The sequence below is a fragment of the Tachypleus tridentatus genome, chromosome 1 (genome assembly GCF_004210375.1).
Source record: "Tachypleus tridentatus isolate NWPU-2018 chromosome 1, ASM421037v1, whole genome shotgun sequence".
NCBI classification, from domain to species: domain Eukaryota; kingdom Metazoa; phylum Arthropoda; class Merostomata; order Xiphosura; family Limulidae; genus Tachypleus; species Tachypleus tridentatus.
Genome location: NC_134825.1, coordinates 134,823,250 through 134,838,333, shown reverse-complemented (window position 1 = coordinate 134,838,333; position 15,084 = coordinate 134,823,250). Strand labels below are relative to the sequence as shown.

General features: G+C 32.3%; 1 protein-coding gene across 5 annotated transcripts in view; it reads right to left on the bottom strand.

Moving 5' to 3' along the window:
• LOC143224833 (uncharacterized) overlaps nucleotides 1-15,084 on the bottom strand; it is a 146,749-nt gene that overhangs the window by 40,118 nt on the left and 91,547 nt on the right. For all 5 annotated transcript variants that reach the window (XM_076453191.1, XM_076453205.1, XM_076453214.1 and 2 more), the window contains exon 19: nucleotides 7,372-7,577. In XM_076453191.1, coding sequence (XP_076309306.1) covers nucleotides 7,372-7,577 — 206 coding nt within the window. The remainder of the gene's footprint in view (nucleotides 1-7,371; nucleotides 7,578-15,084) is intronic.

Genomic DNA, 15,084 nt, shown 5'->3' with positions numbered 1-15,084 from the left:
GTTTTCCCCTATATTTAATTTACTTTTTTGTTTCAATGTTTTATTTAGCCATGGTCCCATATTTACATTTTATTCTATCAAACTTTTTTTTGATAAAATTTAAGAGTATTAAAAAAAACTCAATATGATTTGGCCTATAACTATATTGTAAATTAAATGCTTACTGAAACTTAACAAAAAATGTAAAGTCTGCTTAGAATTTATTCATGTAAAGTATATGTTAATAATAAAAATTACTAGTTTTGCTGTTAAACAATAGACAAATATATCAAAGAAAATTTATCATGCAGCACACTTATGTGAGATAAGTGCAACCTACCTCATAAAAAACATGGAACAAACAAGCAAACAAAGATTTCCATTGTGATATATATATATATATATATATATCACACACACACACACAAATTCCTTAACAAGGCAGGTGGATAGAATAGTCTGTGAGGTCAGTGGGGAAAACAAATCAGAGTATGTTAAAAAGGGGCATAATAAAGGGTATAACTGACAAACCAAGGAGATACAAAAAAAGAGGATCGAAGGTCAGAGGAGGTAATTAATAGGTACAAATGGTTGATACATTCAAAGAAAAAAGTCATGACTTAATTTTATCAGGAATTCTGCCCAGAATTAACTGTAGGGATGAAGTTATAAGTAGTTTACTAGAGCTAAATGATAGGACTTAAGCTAGGATGTATAGATGAGCAGTTGGCTGGTTGGACTTGTGGGATTCGTTATGTGAAAGAAGGGAATGTTTTGAAATAAATAGAACATATTTAAGTAAAATAGGGCCTGCCTTCTTTGCAAAGGCTATTAGCTCAGTCGTAATGGAAGTTTAAAACTAGGACTAGACAGTGGTATGGGCCAGGATAAACTAAATATGAAAAGAATAAGAGTAAGAAAAATTTAGCAAAGAATGAGTATTGAAGTAGTTATAATGCAAGAAATAAAATAGATGAAATACATAGTTAAAGGCTATTTAATAGTGATACAGTACTAAAGAGTTAAATCCTTTGAAAGTTCAGGATATCAAAGATAATAGTAAGGAGATTGTATCCATTTCAGTGGATGAAAAAGTAAAAACAAACAAAACTTTTATTAAGAATGTTACAGACCATCAAATGATACTGGTGAAATTAGCAAAAAAAACTTTACAATGAGATTAAGATTTCAGTTGCTAATGAAGTCATAATTATTGATGATTTTAATTTTAGGCGTACAGACTGGGACTTGTTAGAGTGAAATCACGAGAGAGAATGGTTTTTGGAAACTGTTCAAGAGGGCCTTCTTCACCAATCAATCAAGAAGCATACTAGAGACAATGTTACTTGAGATTTATTATTGACTTCAAATACAAAAATGATGAAGTGGGAGAAAACTGGGAACATCTGGATGCAAGTAATCACTGTTTTATTAAGTTCAGTGTGTTACTGCATATGGAGATAAGGAATAAGAATATTTTGGTTACAAATTTCTAAAAAGGAAAAAAAAAACTTTGAAGGGATTCAATAAGAATTACCTGTTATGAATTTGGAAACTGATTTATACAGACACTAATCAGATGTGGAAAATTTTTAAAGATAAGTTTTTAAAATAATCAAGTTAAACATATTCCTTACAGAAAGAAAATGTTAGCTACAAGTAACAAAATCAGGTTGGTTTATAAAGAGGGCAAGAAATAAAATTAAAGAAAAGCATAATAAATTCAAGAAATCTAAGAGACTAATTAAACAGAAGATCAAGAAATCTTACAGGATGTTAGGATATCAAAAAGGATGAGTGACAAAAAGGTTGGCTGAAAATGTAAAAATTAACAGAGGTTTTCTTTAAGTATATTAAGAGTAAACTAAATGTTGAAATGGGGTAGGACTCATGAGGGATGATAAAAAAAAGGCTCATACCTGATAACTATGAGATAGTTATTAAATTTTGAATTTTCTTTGCTTTTTACTAACAGCGATTTAAGCAGTATTCCACATCTTGAACAGCTGATAAATGGAAATAAGTTCAAACAAGATGACTGCAATAATTCTGAGCTGGTTAAGAAAAACTGAGAACTTTTAAAGGACAATAGGACTTTATGAGGCAGATAATACCTCCCAAAGGGTTTTGAAGGAAGTTAAAGATTAGATATGTGAGCCACATGCTACTTTTCTTTTTAAAATCAGTCCTTGGAAAGTGGGCAGGTACCAAAGAAATGAAAGTTAGCTAATGTAACTCCTCTTTTCAAGGGAGATAACAAAAATTGTCTCACTAATTATAAACCCATTAGTTTTACACATCAACTGTGAGTAAAATTTTGGAAAATCTTGTAAAAACTGTTTTGCAATGTTATTTTAAAACATTTTAGAATTTTAATGTATAGCCAACATAATTTCACTAATAGAAAATGTTGCCTAAGAATTTTTAAAATACTTCTCTGTAGGTATGGGGGATCAGTTAGCAAATTGGATAAAAGAGTGGCTGGGTCAAAGAAGCACAGGATTGTTACAAGTGGAGTCAGTCAAACTGGATTAATGTAGGGTACCTTATGGCTCAGTATTAGAACCATTGTTCTTTTTGATTTACATCAGTGACATAGATGAAGGAAGAGTCAATAAATTACTTAAATTTACAGATGATACTAAGGCTGTGATGAAGATGCTGCTGGTTTACAAAAGGACTTAGATCATTTAGTGAGCTGGACAAATAAATAGCAGATGGGTTATCATAATTTTAATTATAATTTAGAAAGGAATAACATTAACAGTGTAACGAAAGAAACTGATCTTGGTGTAATAGTTTATCAAGTCTCTAAATCCATCAAAGCAGTATACTTTTGTCAGTTGTAGGGCAATTAGTATTTTAGGTTGTACCTACATAAATATTGAATATTAGTGTAAAAGAGGTTATAATTTCATTGTATAGATCACTGGTTAGGCCACATTTTGAATACTGTGTGCAATCTTAGGAAAAACATGGAATTGCTGGAAAGAGGTTAGAGAAGGGTTACTAGAATTGTGCCTGGGATGGAAGAGTTGTCATAAAAGGAGAGTGTTAAATCTTACAAACTGGTTTATTTTGATAAAAAGAATGGGGAGGGGGGTGATCTGATTGATGCATTTCAGATTGTAGCAGGAATTGATATTATTGGTGCATCATTTTTTTTATGCTTAGGAAAATAATAGGACTAGGAGCCCTAAATATAAATTTTGGGAGGGTAAGAGTCATCTTCGGTTAAGACAGTTTTATTTCTCGAAGAGGGTTGGCCTTTGGAATGGGTTGCTTATAGATACTGTAAAGACCTTTAATTTAAACGAGTTTAAGTAAAAGCTCACTAACGATATTTTAAATTTAGCTTAGAAGATGGAATAGCTGAAATGAACCTATAGGTCTCATGTTGTTCCAAAACCTTGTTATTTATGAATACTTTATCAGGTAATATGCAGTAATGATAAAACAGCAACATTACAATACTCTTTACTTTATGAAGTACTTTTTAAAAGCTAAAACAAACAAAATTTGAACAAATAACATCTGAATACTTTATTTTCCTGAAATGCAATTAGAAAGTTTTAAAACAAAAAATTATGTTCTTAAAGGTGACAGATATTTGTAATTATCAACTGTTCTTTATGAACATCAGTCTCTCAAATGTCATCAGTGAGGAGGCAGTAATCAGCTCCAAGGGCTTTGCATTTGATAATAAAGTAGACACTAAATGAGTAGAGAAGGCTTCAACACCAGGGTAGTTTTTGGCTTGTTTGGAAAGTGTTTTTCACAGATATTCTTATAATCTGTTGCTCATGGACACAATGTGCCTGTACCTATTACACTGGAGGCTCTTCATACAGTTCCATCTAATTCTGATGCCCAAAGAAATTATGATAAGGAATGTTTCAAACCAAAATGTCTAGTGAACCAGAACTTTTCAACACAAAATGATCTTCATGATGTGGTGGGAGATTAGGTTTCCTAAAGATTCTGAGAATATGAGACTGGGCTAAGATCTTACTTTCTCCAGATACATCATTTCACTGGTACACAAATAAAGATGCCCCTTGTATTAAGAAATATCTCACTCAAACAATTCAGACAGGAACTACTTCCAACACAGTAACATACTTGGTATATGATAGCACAATAGGAGGAACCAAAGTAACCTGCATGTTCAATCATCATGACTCACAACTCAGTAGCAGTGAACATGGGTCCACCTAAGTTATAGAACAGAGATAGCTGTAATACATGTATGAGGACTTATACTGAATAGTCCAGTTCTGAATCCTATACCCAGTCACTGGAAACAAACATCCATGTGTGGTGTAGGATCAGGGATCAAAATTAAAAGGGGTGAACTTTTGATGTACCACTCTAAAGCTACAAAATACCCTCAGATAAATCATTAAGTGATAGAAGGACAGATGAGAGGATATCTCATTTACACTAGCAGAACACCACCACCCTACTCTCAAATTGATCACATGATCCACCACTCCAGCAGCTTGGAACTGGAAAATGAAAAGGACTCCTATAATCCAATGGAAGAAAAATGGGGAGAGAAAAAACAGTAGAAAGTTTGTATGAACATCAACACTGGAGACAGTGCTACAGGCTGCCATGAAAATCCTTTATGAAAAGATCACTCCTGATTTACTCAATCTAAGGAATGTCAGACATGGATAGCTATCTCCTTGCATTTTATCTGTGGAGTCCATGGGTTATGATCTCGAACAAGGACATTAATGAAACAAATATACTGCTAGGAAAACCTACTAGTAATATTGTGAGACACTCCATCTCAATAGTGTGCATTTAGTATCCATGAAAATTACAATTGTTTAGTTATCCTGGTCTGGTTTGTCTTTGAATTTCATGCAAAGTTACTCGAGGGCTATCTGTGCTAGCTGTCCCTAATTTAGCAATGTATGACTAAAGGGAAGGCAACTAGTCATCACCACCCACTGCCAACTCTTAGGCTATTCTTACCAACAAATTGTGGGATTGACCATCACGTTATAATGCCCAACGGCTGAAAAGACATGAATGTTTGGTGTGACGGGGATTCAAACTTCCAACACGTGACCCCAGAATACAAATTGAGTGCCTTAACCACCTGACCACGCCAGGCCCGTCCCAGTCTTACAGTGTGGGTATGTGCTGTTTAATACAGCTGGATGTGCACAATATGCCTCAATTGCAACAATTGGAAGATAACTTAACAAAGAAGAAACATTTATCCAATACAGATAGTGAGAGATGAATGTATGTGATGTGGTCTGCATATCACATTGAAGAATTTCCTCCAATAGACAATGGAGATGAAACACTAGTGGAAAGATAAGGTGCCTAATCTCATGAAAAGACAACAAGAACTAATTGGATAAAAACCAGGTAAGAAGATGGTGGGGGAAGGAAGAACTGGTTAACAGAATGGATGGAGTACGAAGAAGAGGTAATGAGGGAGCAAACTAGAGTTGGAGCAGTTGTAGAATCCACAGTTGAGCCAATCACTAATAATCAATCAGAAAGACTTGACACAGAGTGGTGTGGATGATTGAAATCACCCTGAGAGGAGACAGATGGGAATATACACAGAAGTATTTGTTGTTTTATTCCTGGCCTAATGCACCTACAACCAGGCTAACTGAGGCTGCATGAGGGCTATCTGCCCTAGCCATGCCCAATATAGCAGTAAAAGACTAGACAGAAGGCAGCTAGTCATCACCACCCTCCTCCAACTGTTGGCCTTCTCTTGTACTAATGAAGTTTGATTGACCATCACATTACAACACCACCATAACTGAGAACATATGTTTGGTGGGACATGGAGTTGAGCACTCTAACTACCTGGCCATGCCAGGCCCTGAAAAACAAACGTTGACAAGATGTGCAGTGTATCATGGAAGAATCCATTGGATATGCAAAAAAGTGATATGCATAGAAAGCAATTTTTTTTGAAAAATACCATTCACTTGTGTAATAATGTAGAGGATAAAGTAAGAAAGCATAATAAGATGATTTCCATGACTTTAAAGTGAAAATTTTATTTTCAGTAATGGATACATACAATTCCATTGTAGTAGTTTCCAAGTTTTCAATGAATAAAAATAAGTTAAACAGCATGGATCCCTCTCAACACATTTTTAAGTAAAATACAAAAACATTCTTAAGGGTTTGCTTGGTACATCCTCCTTGGGGCTAAAATAGGTTTAAAAAAACCCGAAGAGCAACCATAGAATGCGACATCCTATGGCAGGGACTCCACAGGAACACACCTGCAGGAGATTGTATCTCATCCAAGGTACACTTTTTACCCATACAGGAGAACAAGAGAAGCGGAAAAGTAAAAGTATTTTGCAAAGACAGGTGAAATAGATACATGGCCATCCAAGAACTTGCACAAAAACTGTCAGACAGCCAATGTACATAGTGAGGTTGGAGCTTGTTTAGACTGGGCTTTGTGCTTTATATGTTTGCCCCCTCTATCTTTAGAACTCAAAAAGTCAAGTTATATAGAAGTTTCAACAAGGATGAGGGTTCACGAATCTCTTTAGTATAACATGCAAACTTAAGACAAAAGAAGCTCTCTGTCTGAGGAGGTGATTATTTGTTTCAGAAAATATAAAATTATTTAGGAATTTGTATGTTCTAAGATACTAGTCTGAAGGCCTATTTCAAGCCCTATGAAATACTGTAATAATCTCTCCAACTGCATTAGAAAAGAACATATAAAGCTAAATTTTCTGAAAAGAACAAAGTTTCAAACAAACACCTAACAGTAAGAATTAATTATTACACATAAGCAAGTCAATCCTACAATCAGTTACTTGAAATTTCATACTTTTCTTCATTTACATATATTAACAGTATAGATTTATACTGTAATAACTGCAGTTTTAACATTCATCAACTGTATTATTTTCAATCATAATTTCTTAAATGTATCCAATATACATGATGCAAAATACATAGTTCATAAGTGTACATTCTAAGAAGTTAAACAAGCAGTGAAGAAATGATGCAAACGAAAAAGCCAAAGCACTTTAACAATTAATTACAGTAGTATTAACTTTTCGGGTTATTTTGTTACCACATTGCTTAAAATACTTTACTCCTAAGATCAAAGCACACAGACTTAACAAACACCAATTAAACAGTGTAGTTTCCTTTAAAAATTCTTTTTTTACAAAAATAATTAATGATGTAGGGCAATACGTAAACACCTAATATGATTTTATTGAAAAGAAATAAATCAAATGAAATATTTCAAAAGGAAGTACTCCTTATTCTAACTATTAAAGTTGTTGTTCTCTCTTTTAATAAAGTTGTTCATTAACACTTAAATATAAAAATACCACAAGCAGAGAAGCCAAGAATCTAGTTTTCACTTACACTGTATGAAATTTTGTACTTTTTTCCTTCAGTAAACTCAAATAAAACTAGGGAGTAACATTGAGATGTTAGGTTTTTCTGAAGTGAATATGTAGTAACATAAAACTTCCACCAAGGCCACTGTGGAGCAGATATTTGAAGAGTACCTTCTCTCTTCTTAAAATCTGCTTCTAACTTCAAATTCATTTCTCTTCTGTACAGAGAATCTACAAATGTTCATAAAAAAAAAGCAATTCCATCTTATTTCTTTTAACCAAATATACAAACACATTTTAGAAAAATAAGAAGCAATCTGTGTTGGCTAGTTATGTAAAAAAGTCAGTTAGTAAAATATATCAATCTTCTTTGTGATGAAATATGAAAAAAAACTTAATTAACATGCTAGTGATACCATCTGTTATCTTTGTTATAGCTGTTTCCCTAGTTTAATGTTTTATTATTATTTTGTTTCAGATTTTCTTACACTATCCTTGCAGTAATATCAAGCATTAAGTTATTTGTCAATGTTTGATATATTTAATAAACATAGTTTTAAGTTCCAAAAGGCAGTAAATATGCTATAAAAGGTAAGATGGGGAAGATTGTGTGTTGTAGAGTTCACAAGTTAAATTAAATGCATGTAATTACTTTACAAATCCTAATCCAGTATTACTGACTTAACATACTGCTTTGGAACATCATGGGACCTATTGGTCCATTTCAGCTGTTCACACTCTAAATTACATTAATGTTAAAAAAAAAAAAAAAGCTTTAAGTATATGAATGATGAGGGCTGGCTCTTTTTTTTTTTTAACACATTTAAATCTATTACATCTACAACATCTGAAGGCAACCCATTCCAAAGGCAAACAACCCTATTAGAGAAATAAAATTGTCTTAGCTGAAGATGATTGAAACCCTGTCAAAATTTATACTCGTGTCCCCTAATTCTAGTATTCATGCTGTTAAATATAAAAACAAAATTAAATGATGCATTAACACTATCAATTTACTTTACAATCTCAAACACCTCAATCACATCCCCCATAACTATTTTTTTCATGAGAAATTTTGAGATTTCAGTCTCTACTCATATATCAACCCAACCTCTCCACCATTTTAGTGACCCTTCTATAAACCCTTTTCAACAATGTGATGTCCTTCCTAAGACAAAGAGCCCAATACTAAACACAATATTTAAAATGTGGCCTAACCAGTGATTTTTACAAAGAACTTATAACCTCTTTACATTAATATTCAATATTTATGTAAATAACTTAAAATCCTATATGCACTACCACTAGCACAGCACACTGCTTCGATGGCTTTAGAGACCAATAACCTATTACACCAAGATCACTTTTTTTCATGACACTGTTAAGGCTATTCCCATTCAAATTATAATTCAAATTATGATAACCCACATGTAATACCTTGTATTTATTATAAATAAAATTCATTTACTATTTATTTGCCCAACTCACTAAATTATCAAAGTCCTTTTGTAAATCAGCAAAATCCTCTTCACAGCTAGCAACATCCAAGACTTTAACATCATCTGCAAAAGTATTGATCATTCTTTGCTCTTTTTTTTTTTTTTATTTGCATCAGTGACACAGCTCAAAGGTTCTCAGACTGAGCCATGAGGTATCCCACTTGTGACATTAGCCCAAAATTACCAAACTTCATGTGTAACAACCTTCTGCTTACTTCCATCCAGCCACTCTTTTGTCCAATTTGCTTACTCATCCCATACATAGGGAATTTTTTTTAACAAGTCTTTTACGTGACACCTTGTCAAATGCTTTCTGAACATCCAGATACACTGAATCTACATAAGCAGTAACCTTTTCAAAGAATGTACTAAAAATTCTAAGGCAACATTTTCTCTTAGTGAAATGATGTTGGTTATACATTAAAACTCTAAACTTTGATAAATGACCTTACAAAGCATCTTTCAACAGACTTTCCAAAACTTTTTGCACAACTAATGCATTCACATTCACCATGCTGAAAACTTGGTTTTTTACCTTGTCTGTCTAAGATATTTCTTTCTGTACACCTACAATGTACTTTTCATAATACAAGACTTTTTTCCCCAGCATATTGAATGAGAGGTTCCTGTTGCAGGGGGTCCAACTTACTCTATTTCCATCACCATTTCTATGTCTAAGGATTATGAATATCTCTGATATAACATTTGGGAAAAGCCCCAATCACTCTCAAGGTAAGTGACCACTAGTCTTTTCTATCAAAGGCGTGCCTCGAATGTGTCACCCATCCTGCTGTCTTGCCATCAGAACAGTTGACCATTTAATGTTCAGGTTTCTCTGCTTCTTCTTCCAATCCAATCTTTGTACACTTAAGGAGTGATGTACCCTGTACACCAGCTCAAGGTAAAATCTCAAGCTTCTGTTAAAAAGAACTAATAACTATGTAAATAGTTTTTAAACTCTCAACACCTTCATTTCTCTTAAAGAGTTGTTCAAGTATAGTCCAGACAAGCTGAGAAAAGACCAGCTATATGAAGTTAATCTTTCCATCCTGATATACTAAACAAAAACGTTTTTTAAAGTTAGTCGCCTTGAATCACTAATAACCTTTAAATAATTTAAACTGATAATGGAAAATAATTGTTTAATTTTAGTTCTGTGGTAATGTTTGTTTTATATTAATTTCGTTATTATTTTATAGTGTTAATTTAATTGCCTATAGACACTTAAGGCAACTGATAATACTAGAACTATTTACTTGTAGGTACACTTGTATACACATTATATAATCCATAAACCAAAATCCTTCTCAGTTCCATTTTTTCTTCACAAATTTGTCAGCTCATCATTAAATGCTGATACATCATCATATGTAAAAAAAATAAAGTATTAGCATAATTAAAGATGTATTAATTGCTAGTAATGATGTATTCAAGCTACTAACTTTCTATTTGCTAGAAGATATTGATATTGTTTTATTTTTCAAAGAGTAACTTTTCCTAACTTCTAATAATGACATTTGTTAAATTGTCACATACAAATCCAATCTTTCAATACTATCTTAATAGTCACAATAATCAGAATAAATATTTGATTGCACATTACCATTTCTGGATGTACAAGCTATCAAAAAATGGATCCACATTATCCATCTTCAGCAAAACAAGGCAATCCACATTAATCAAGACTTTGCATAATCTCACTCATATTTGATCAAAACTAGATAAACAAGTTATTAGGATGCACACATTTATTACACAGAAAGCGATACATTAATGTAACTAAAACAGGTTTTTTTTTTGAGTAACAATTAATCACAAAAAATAAGTCAGATATTAATCATAAACAATTTATCACAAAATAGCAGCAAAAAGAAACAAGTAAAATTTTAAAGTGTCTTTACAGCAACAGTATTTTAAAATCTCATTACATGTTAACAAATTTGATATTCTGATTACAAAACAGATAATTACTACATTGTTGACTAAGAAACCATTTATCAGAAAGATGTAGACAAAGTTATACTTATTATACATGGGGAACGTAAAAAGGAAAAGGACAAGAGACATAAAATAACCGATTCATGTATTTAATAGGAACTTTGGATAAAAGCAAGCTATGTATGTAGAGTTAAGTCAGTCAGTCACACACACACGCACACACACACAAAGCTAAAAATGCAAAGCAATCTTTATAATGAAACTTTAAAAGCAGACCACAAAACAAAAAAACTTTACAAGTTCTTGTATAACTTTGTAGTACTGTCTTTATTGTATTTATCCAACTTATCTACTTATTTTCTTTTTTTTTTTTTTTTAAGTGGCTCTTTCCTATTCAATACATTCTTATGTTTGTTTGACTATTTCTATTAGCTAAATCAATACATCTTCCTTACCTTAGGTTACATGTTGAGACATTTTATTTTGATTTTAAAATAATTTTATGTTAATATTATTTCATTTTTTCAGACACCTCTTGTTTGCAGTGGTTCAATTCTTCATTGTTTTAAGTATTAGCATTATGAAGTAAAAATATACATTTGGAGCATAGAAGATAAAAAGATGAAAAAGCAAAAACAGGTCAGACAAGTTTATTCAGCCCAGGTTTTGTTTTGTCATCAGAATGTGGTGATGAGAGACACAACAAAAGCTAATTATCTGATTCTCAATCGTTAATAGAGGAATAACTTCTTTCAAGGATTCTTCTCTTGAAGTAGAAGAGAAAAGATACACTACTGAGTGTAAGGACAGATTAATCTGATTATTTAACACTTCATTCTTTAATTTTTAATTATAATTACAAAAGGCTAAATTAAATACAAGTGTGTATTTCCAAGCATCTACCTTTCCTTGAAGAAAATTGTGTACTTATCCATTTTTTTTTCCAGTGGTGGATGAAAAGCTGCTGTTGCAAACGATGACGCAGACAAACCTTCAGCCAGTAGTCTTAGTATTTGCACAACTGAAACTAGTAACATGGACTTTCAGCACCTGCATTAAATTCATTTGATGTTAAAACTTTAAAGACTTTAAATACCACAGCTCAGGAAACAGAAGCAGTGATATGTGGTCTACTGAAGTACCCAGAACAGTCTTTAGCAGATGCTGCTTCTTACTCTTTTCCTACGTTCCTGCTTCAGTACAAGATTCCAAACAATGAATCTGCACTTTGTGACTGGATAGTTTGGAGTGAAAGCCAACAGGCATTATTTTGTTTTCTTTGCCAGAATTTTAATTCTCAGCCCAAATCAGTTTGTTCATATTTTTTCTTCTAAATCAGGATATTCACACTAGTTGAAATGGAAAAAAAAAATATTCTACAACAGAATCTCAGAAGACCAGTCTAGCAATCTTCAAAACGAGTTTTATTTGAAATAGAAGACCTTAGATGCAGTAGTACTTTCTTTCACATGCTGAAGAAACAAATTCAAACACTATAATAGTTGCTCAATGTACCATTATTTCTTTGTGAAAAGAATAGCATTCTGGGGAGAGCCTAAGATAATCAGAGAACCAAATAAGCTTTCAAGCCACTATTATACATTTTTTGAAAAATATATTTGCATGGACAGAGAATCTCAAAAAACTGGTAAATACTTCCAAGTGCATTATCTGTCTGGTGACATGAAGAATGAATTTATTTCTTGCTGTGCTTGTCTTAGAACAAAGAATGTGAATTATTATAAATACAATCACAGATTCCAAGTAATGTCAAACAAACAACATTTATCCTTCGTGATGTTAACCTCAAATGAAAAAAAAAAAAAAGGTTATATAAAATACAAGAATGATTTTTAAAATTCATTGACTGCAGCCAAAAAATAGGAGTTGCAATTACAACCTTGATTTGCTCAACCCTTAAGAAACAATTTCTATTACTGAATGCCATGGCCAAGGCTATAATGATGAAAGCAACACAAGAAGGAAATCTGATGGTGCACAAGCACTTTTTTGTTAGTGTAATCCTTTAGAAAATATCTCCATGCACATGTCACAGTCTTGTGTGTAGAGCATGCTGCTAAGTATTGCCCTGAAGCATCAACAATTTGTTTTGGATAATACATCAACTCCATGATCTGTTTTACTGTAATCCCCCAGCAATAAGAAATTCCAAATGAATGTTGAAATTTCTCTACGTTCAATGTCTGATGCACATTGGAGTACATGGGTGGCTTCTCAATAATTAATTGCAGTTCATTTAACTAAGACTGCCATTGCTGTTGAATCTTTGAATAAGTTAAACTGTCTGTAGAGACAGGGGAGTTTTAAAATATATCACATCGAGCACATTATCACATGGCTTCAATCTGGTTAAATATGTTGATAGCAATTGACTACAGAAGCAAACTGCTACAAGCTTGAAATACTACCACTGATACTGAAATCAAGAACTTTGAATGATTGTTAGCTAAATGAAGCTTTATTCAAGAAAAAATACCACACTTTTTGAAGCTAAAGCTGTTGCCAATGAAATGATTACGGAGCCAAGATATCCAGAAATATGTACTAAGAAGAGGAAAGTGTTTCATGATGAAACCCTGGATGAAGTGAAAATTCAAGATCCAGAAGACCCATTCAAGACAAACATTTTTTTTATGTAATTCTTGACAACCTAATTTCCAGCTTTAAAAAATCACAAGTTTTAAGAAATGCAGAAATACGAGTGAAAACTAGATTGAAGAATACCATACTGAAGTCAACAGATTTGCGTGAAGAAATGAAATATTTAAAATTAATTCATTTGGGTAACTTTGGAGACACCATCTTGGATCCATTGGATTTCATAAATAAGATTCATAAACTTAAAGGTAAGCTTATTTCAAAATTTCTTAGTAATTCTGCATATCTTTTGCACTCTTTCAGTGACTGTAGCTGAAGTAGAGAAGTCATTCAGCACTCTGACTCCTATTAAAAACTGCATTAAGTCAATTATGTGTGAAGAGTACTTAACAAATTTGGAAACAATAGTAATTGAACCAAAACTTGCAAGAGACCTAATTGATGATTTAATTGAAAAGTTTGCAAAACACTTAAATAAACTGTAAACTTGTAGACAACTTCACAAATAAACTTCAGATATTATATGCTTTGTTTTTGCCTATTAACAGTTTTAATGAGAATTATCAGAAATAAAGAATAATATTTATAAACTAAGAAATAATGAAATTCATTCCAATAAATGTGTTTCAGGTATTAACCCTCTAACAATGGGTCAGGGTTCAAAGATCATGTCATCACATTTGTTGACTTGCATTCAAAATTTTATTGAACTACTATTTTATAAATTTATGTCAATATGTTTGGAATCAAACTGGATTGTAATTCACACCTTAATATTATATATGAGTTGAAGTCTTAACTTAAAATTAAATATTAAAAGAACACATTCAAATGTAGATTTCATTGAGTAATGTGGTATGTTGAATGGAATGCTGTTTAAAATTAGTATTTTGACATTACAAACATGTAAGTCCTTAATCGGTGATGTCAAGAAAACTCACTTGTAGAAGAAAACATATGTAAAACGGATCATCTCGGTTGAGAACATTTTTTTACATAGAGAAGCGAACAACATTTTGACCTTCTTCGGTTATCATCAGGTTCACAAAGAAAGGAAGAGGTAACTGACCAGAAGCTGACCACATGTTTGAAAGGGGTTGTGCAACTGAGTGTTGGAATGTAGAGGGCAGTGTTAGATGTTTGAATATATAATTTTATTTATTTTATTATCAATATAAGTATAAAGGCATTCCCTCATATTGGTTTATTTGGGGTTTAAGTTGTTGCATAAGTAAGGCTTCTTTAATTTTGCGTTTGTTTATGTTTGTTTCTTTATTTAGTATCTGGGTGTTTTCTATGGTTATGTTGTGTTTATTTGACTTGCAGTGTTCGAAAATGTGTGAAGGTGACTTTATGTTCTTTGAATCTGATTTCCATTTTTCTACTTGTTTCTCCAATATAAAAGTCGTGGCAGTTATTACATTGTATTTTATAAATAATGTTGGTGTGGTGCGTGTCAGTGTAGTTTTTACATAGTATAGACCTCAGTTGTATGCCTGGTTTTTGAATAAATTTGGTATTAACTGGAATGTCATATTTTGTTACTAGTTTTTGCCAAATGTTGGTTATTTTTCTGCTGATGTCAGGAATATATGGTATGCAGCAGTACATGATTTCGTGATTTTTTTGATTCGTGAAATATATTTACTTTTGTTTGTTGATTTTGCTTTTTGTCTAGGTGT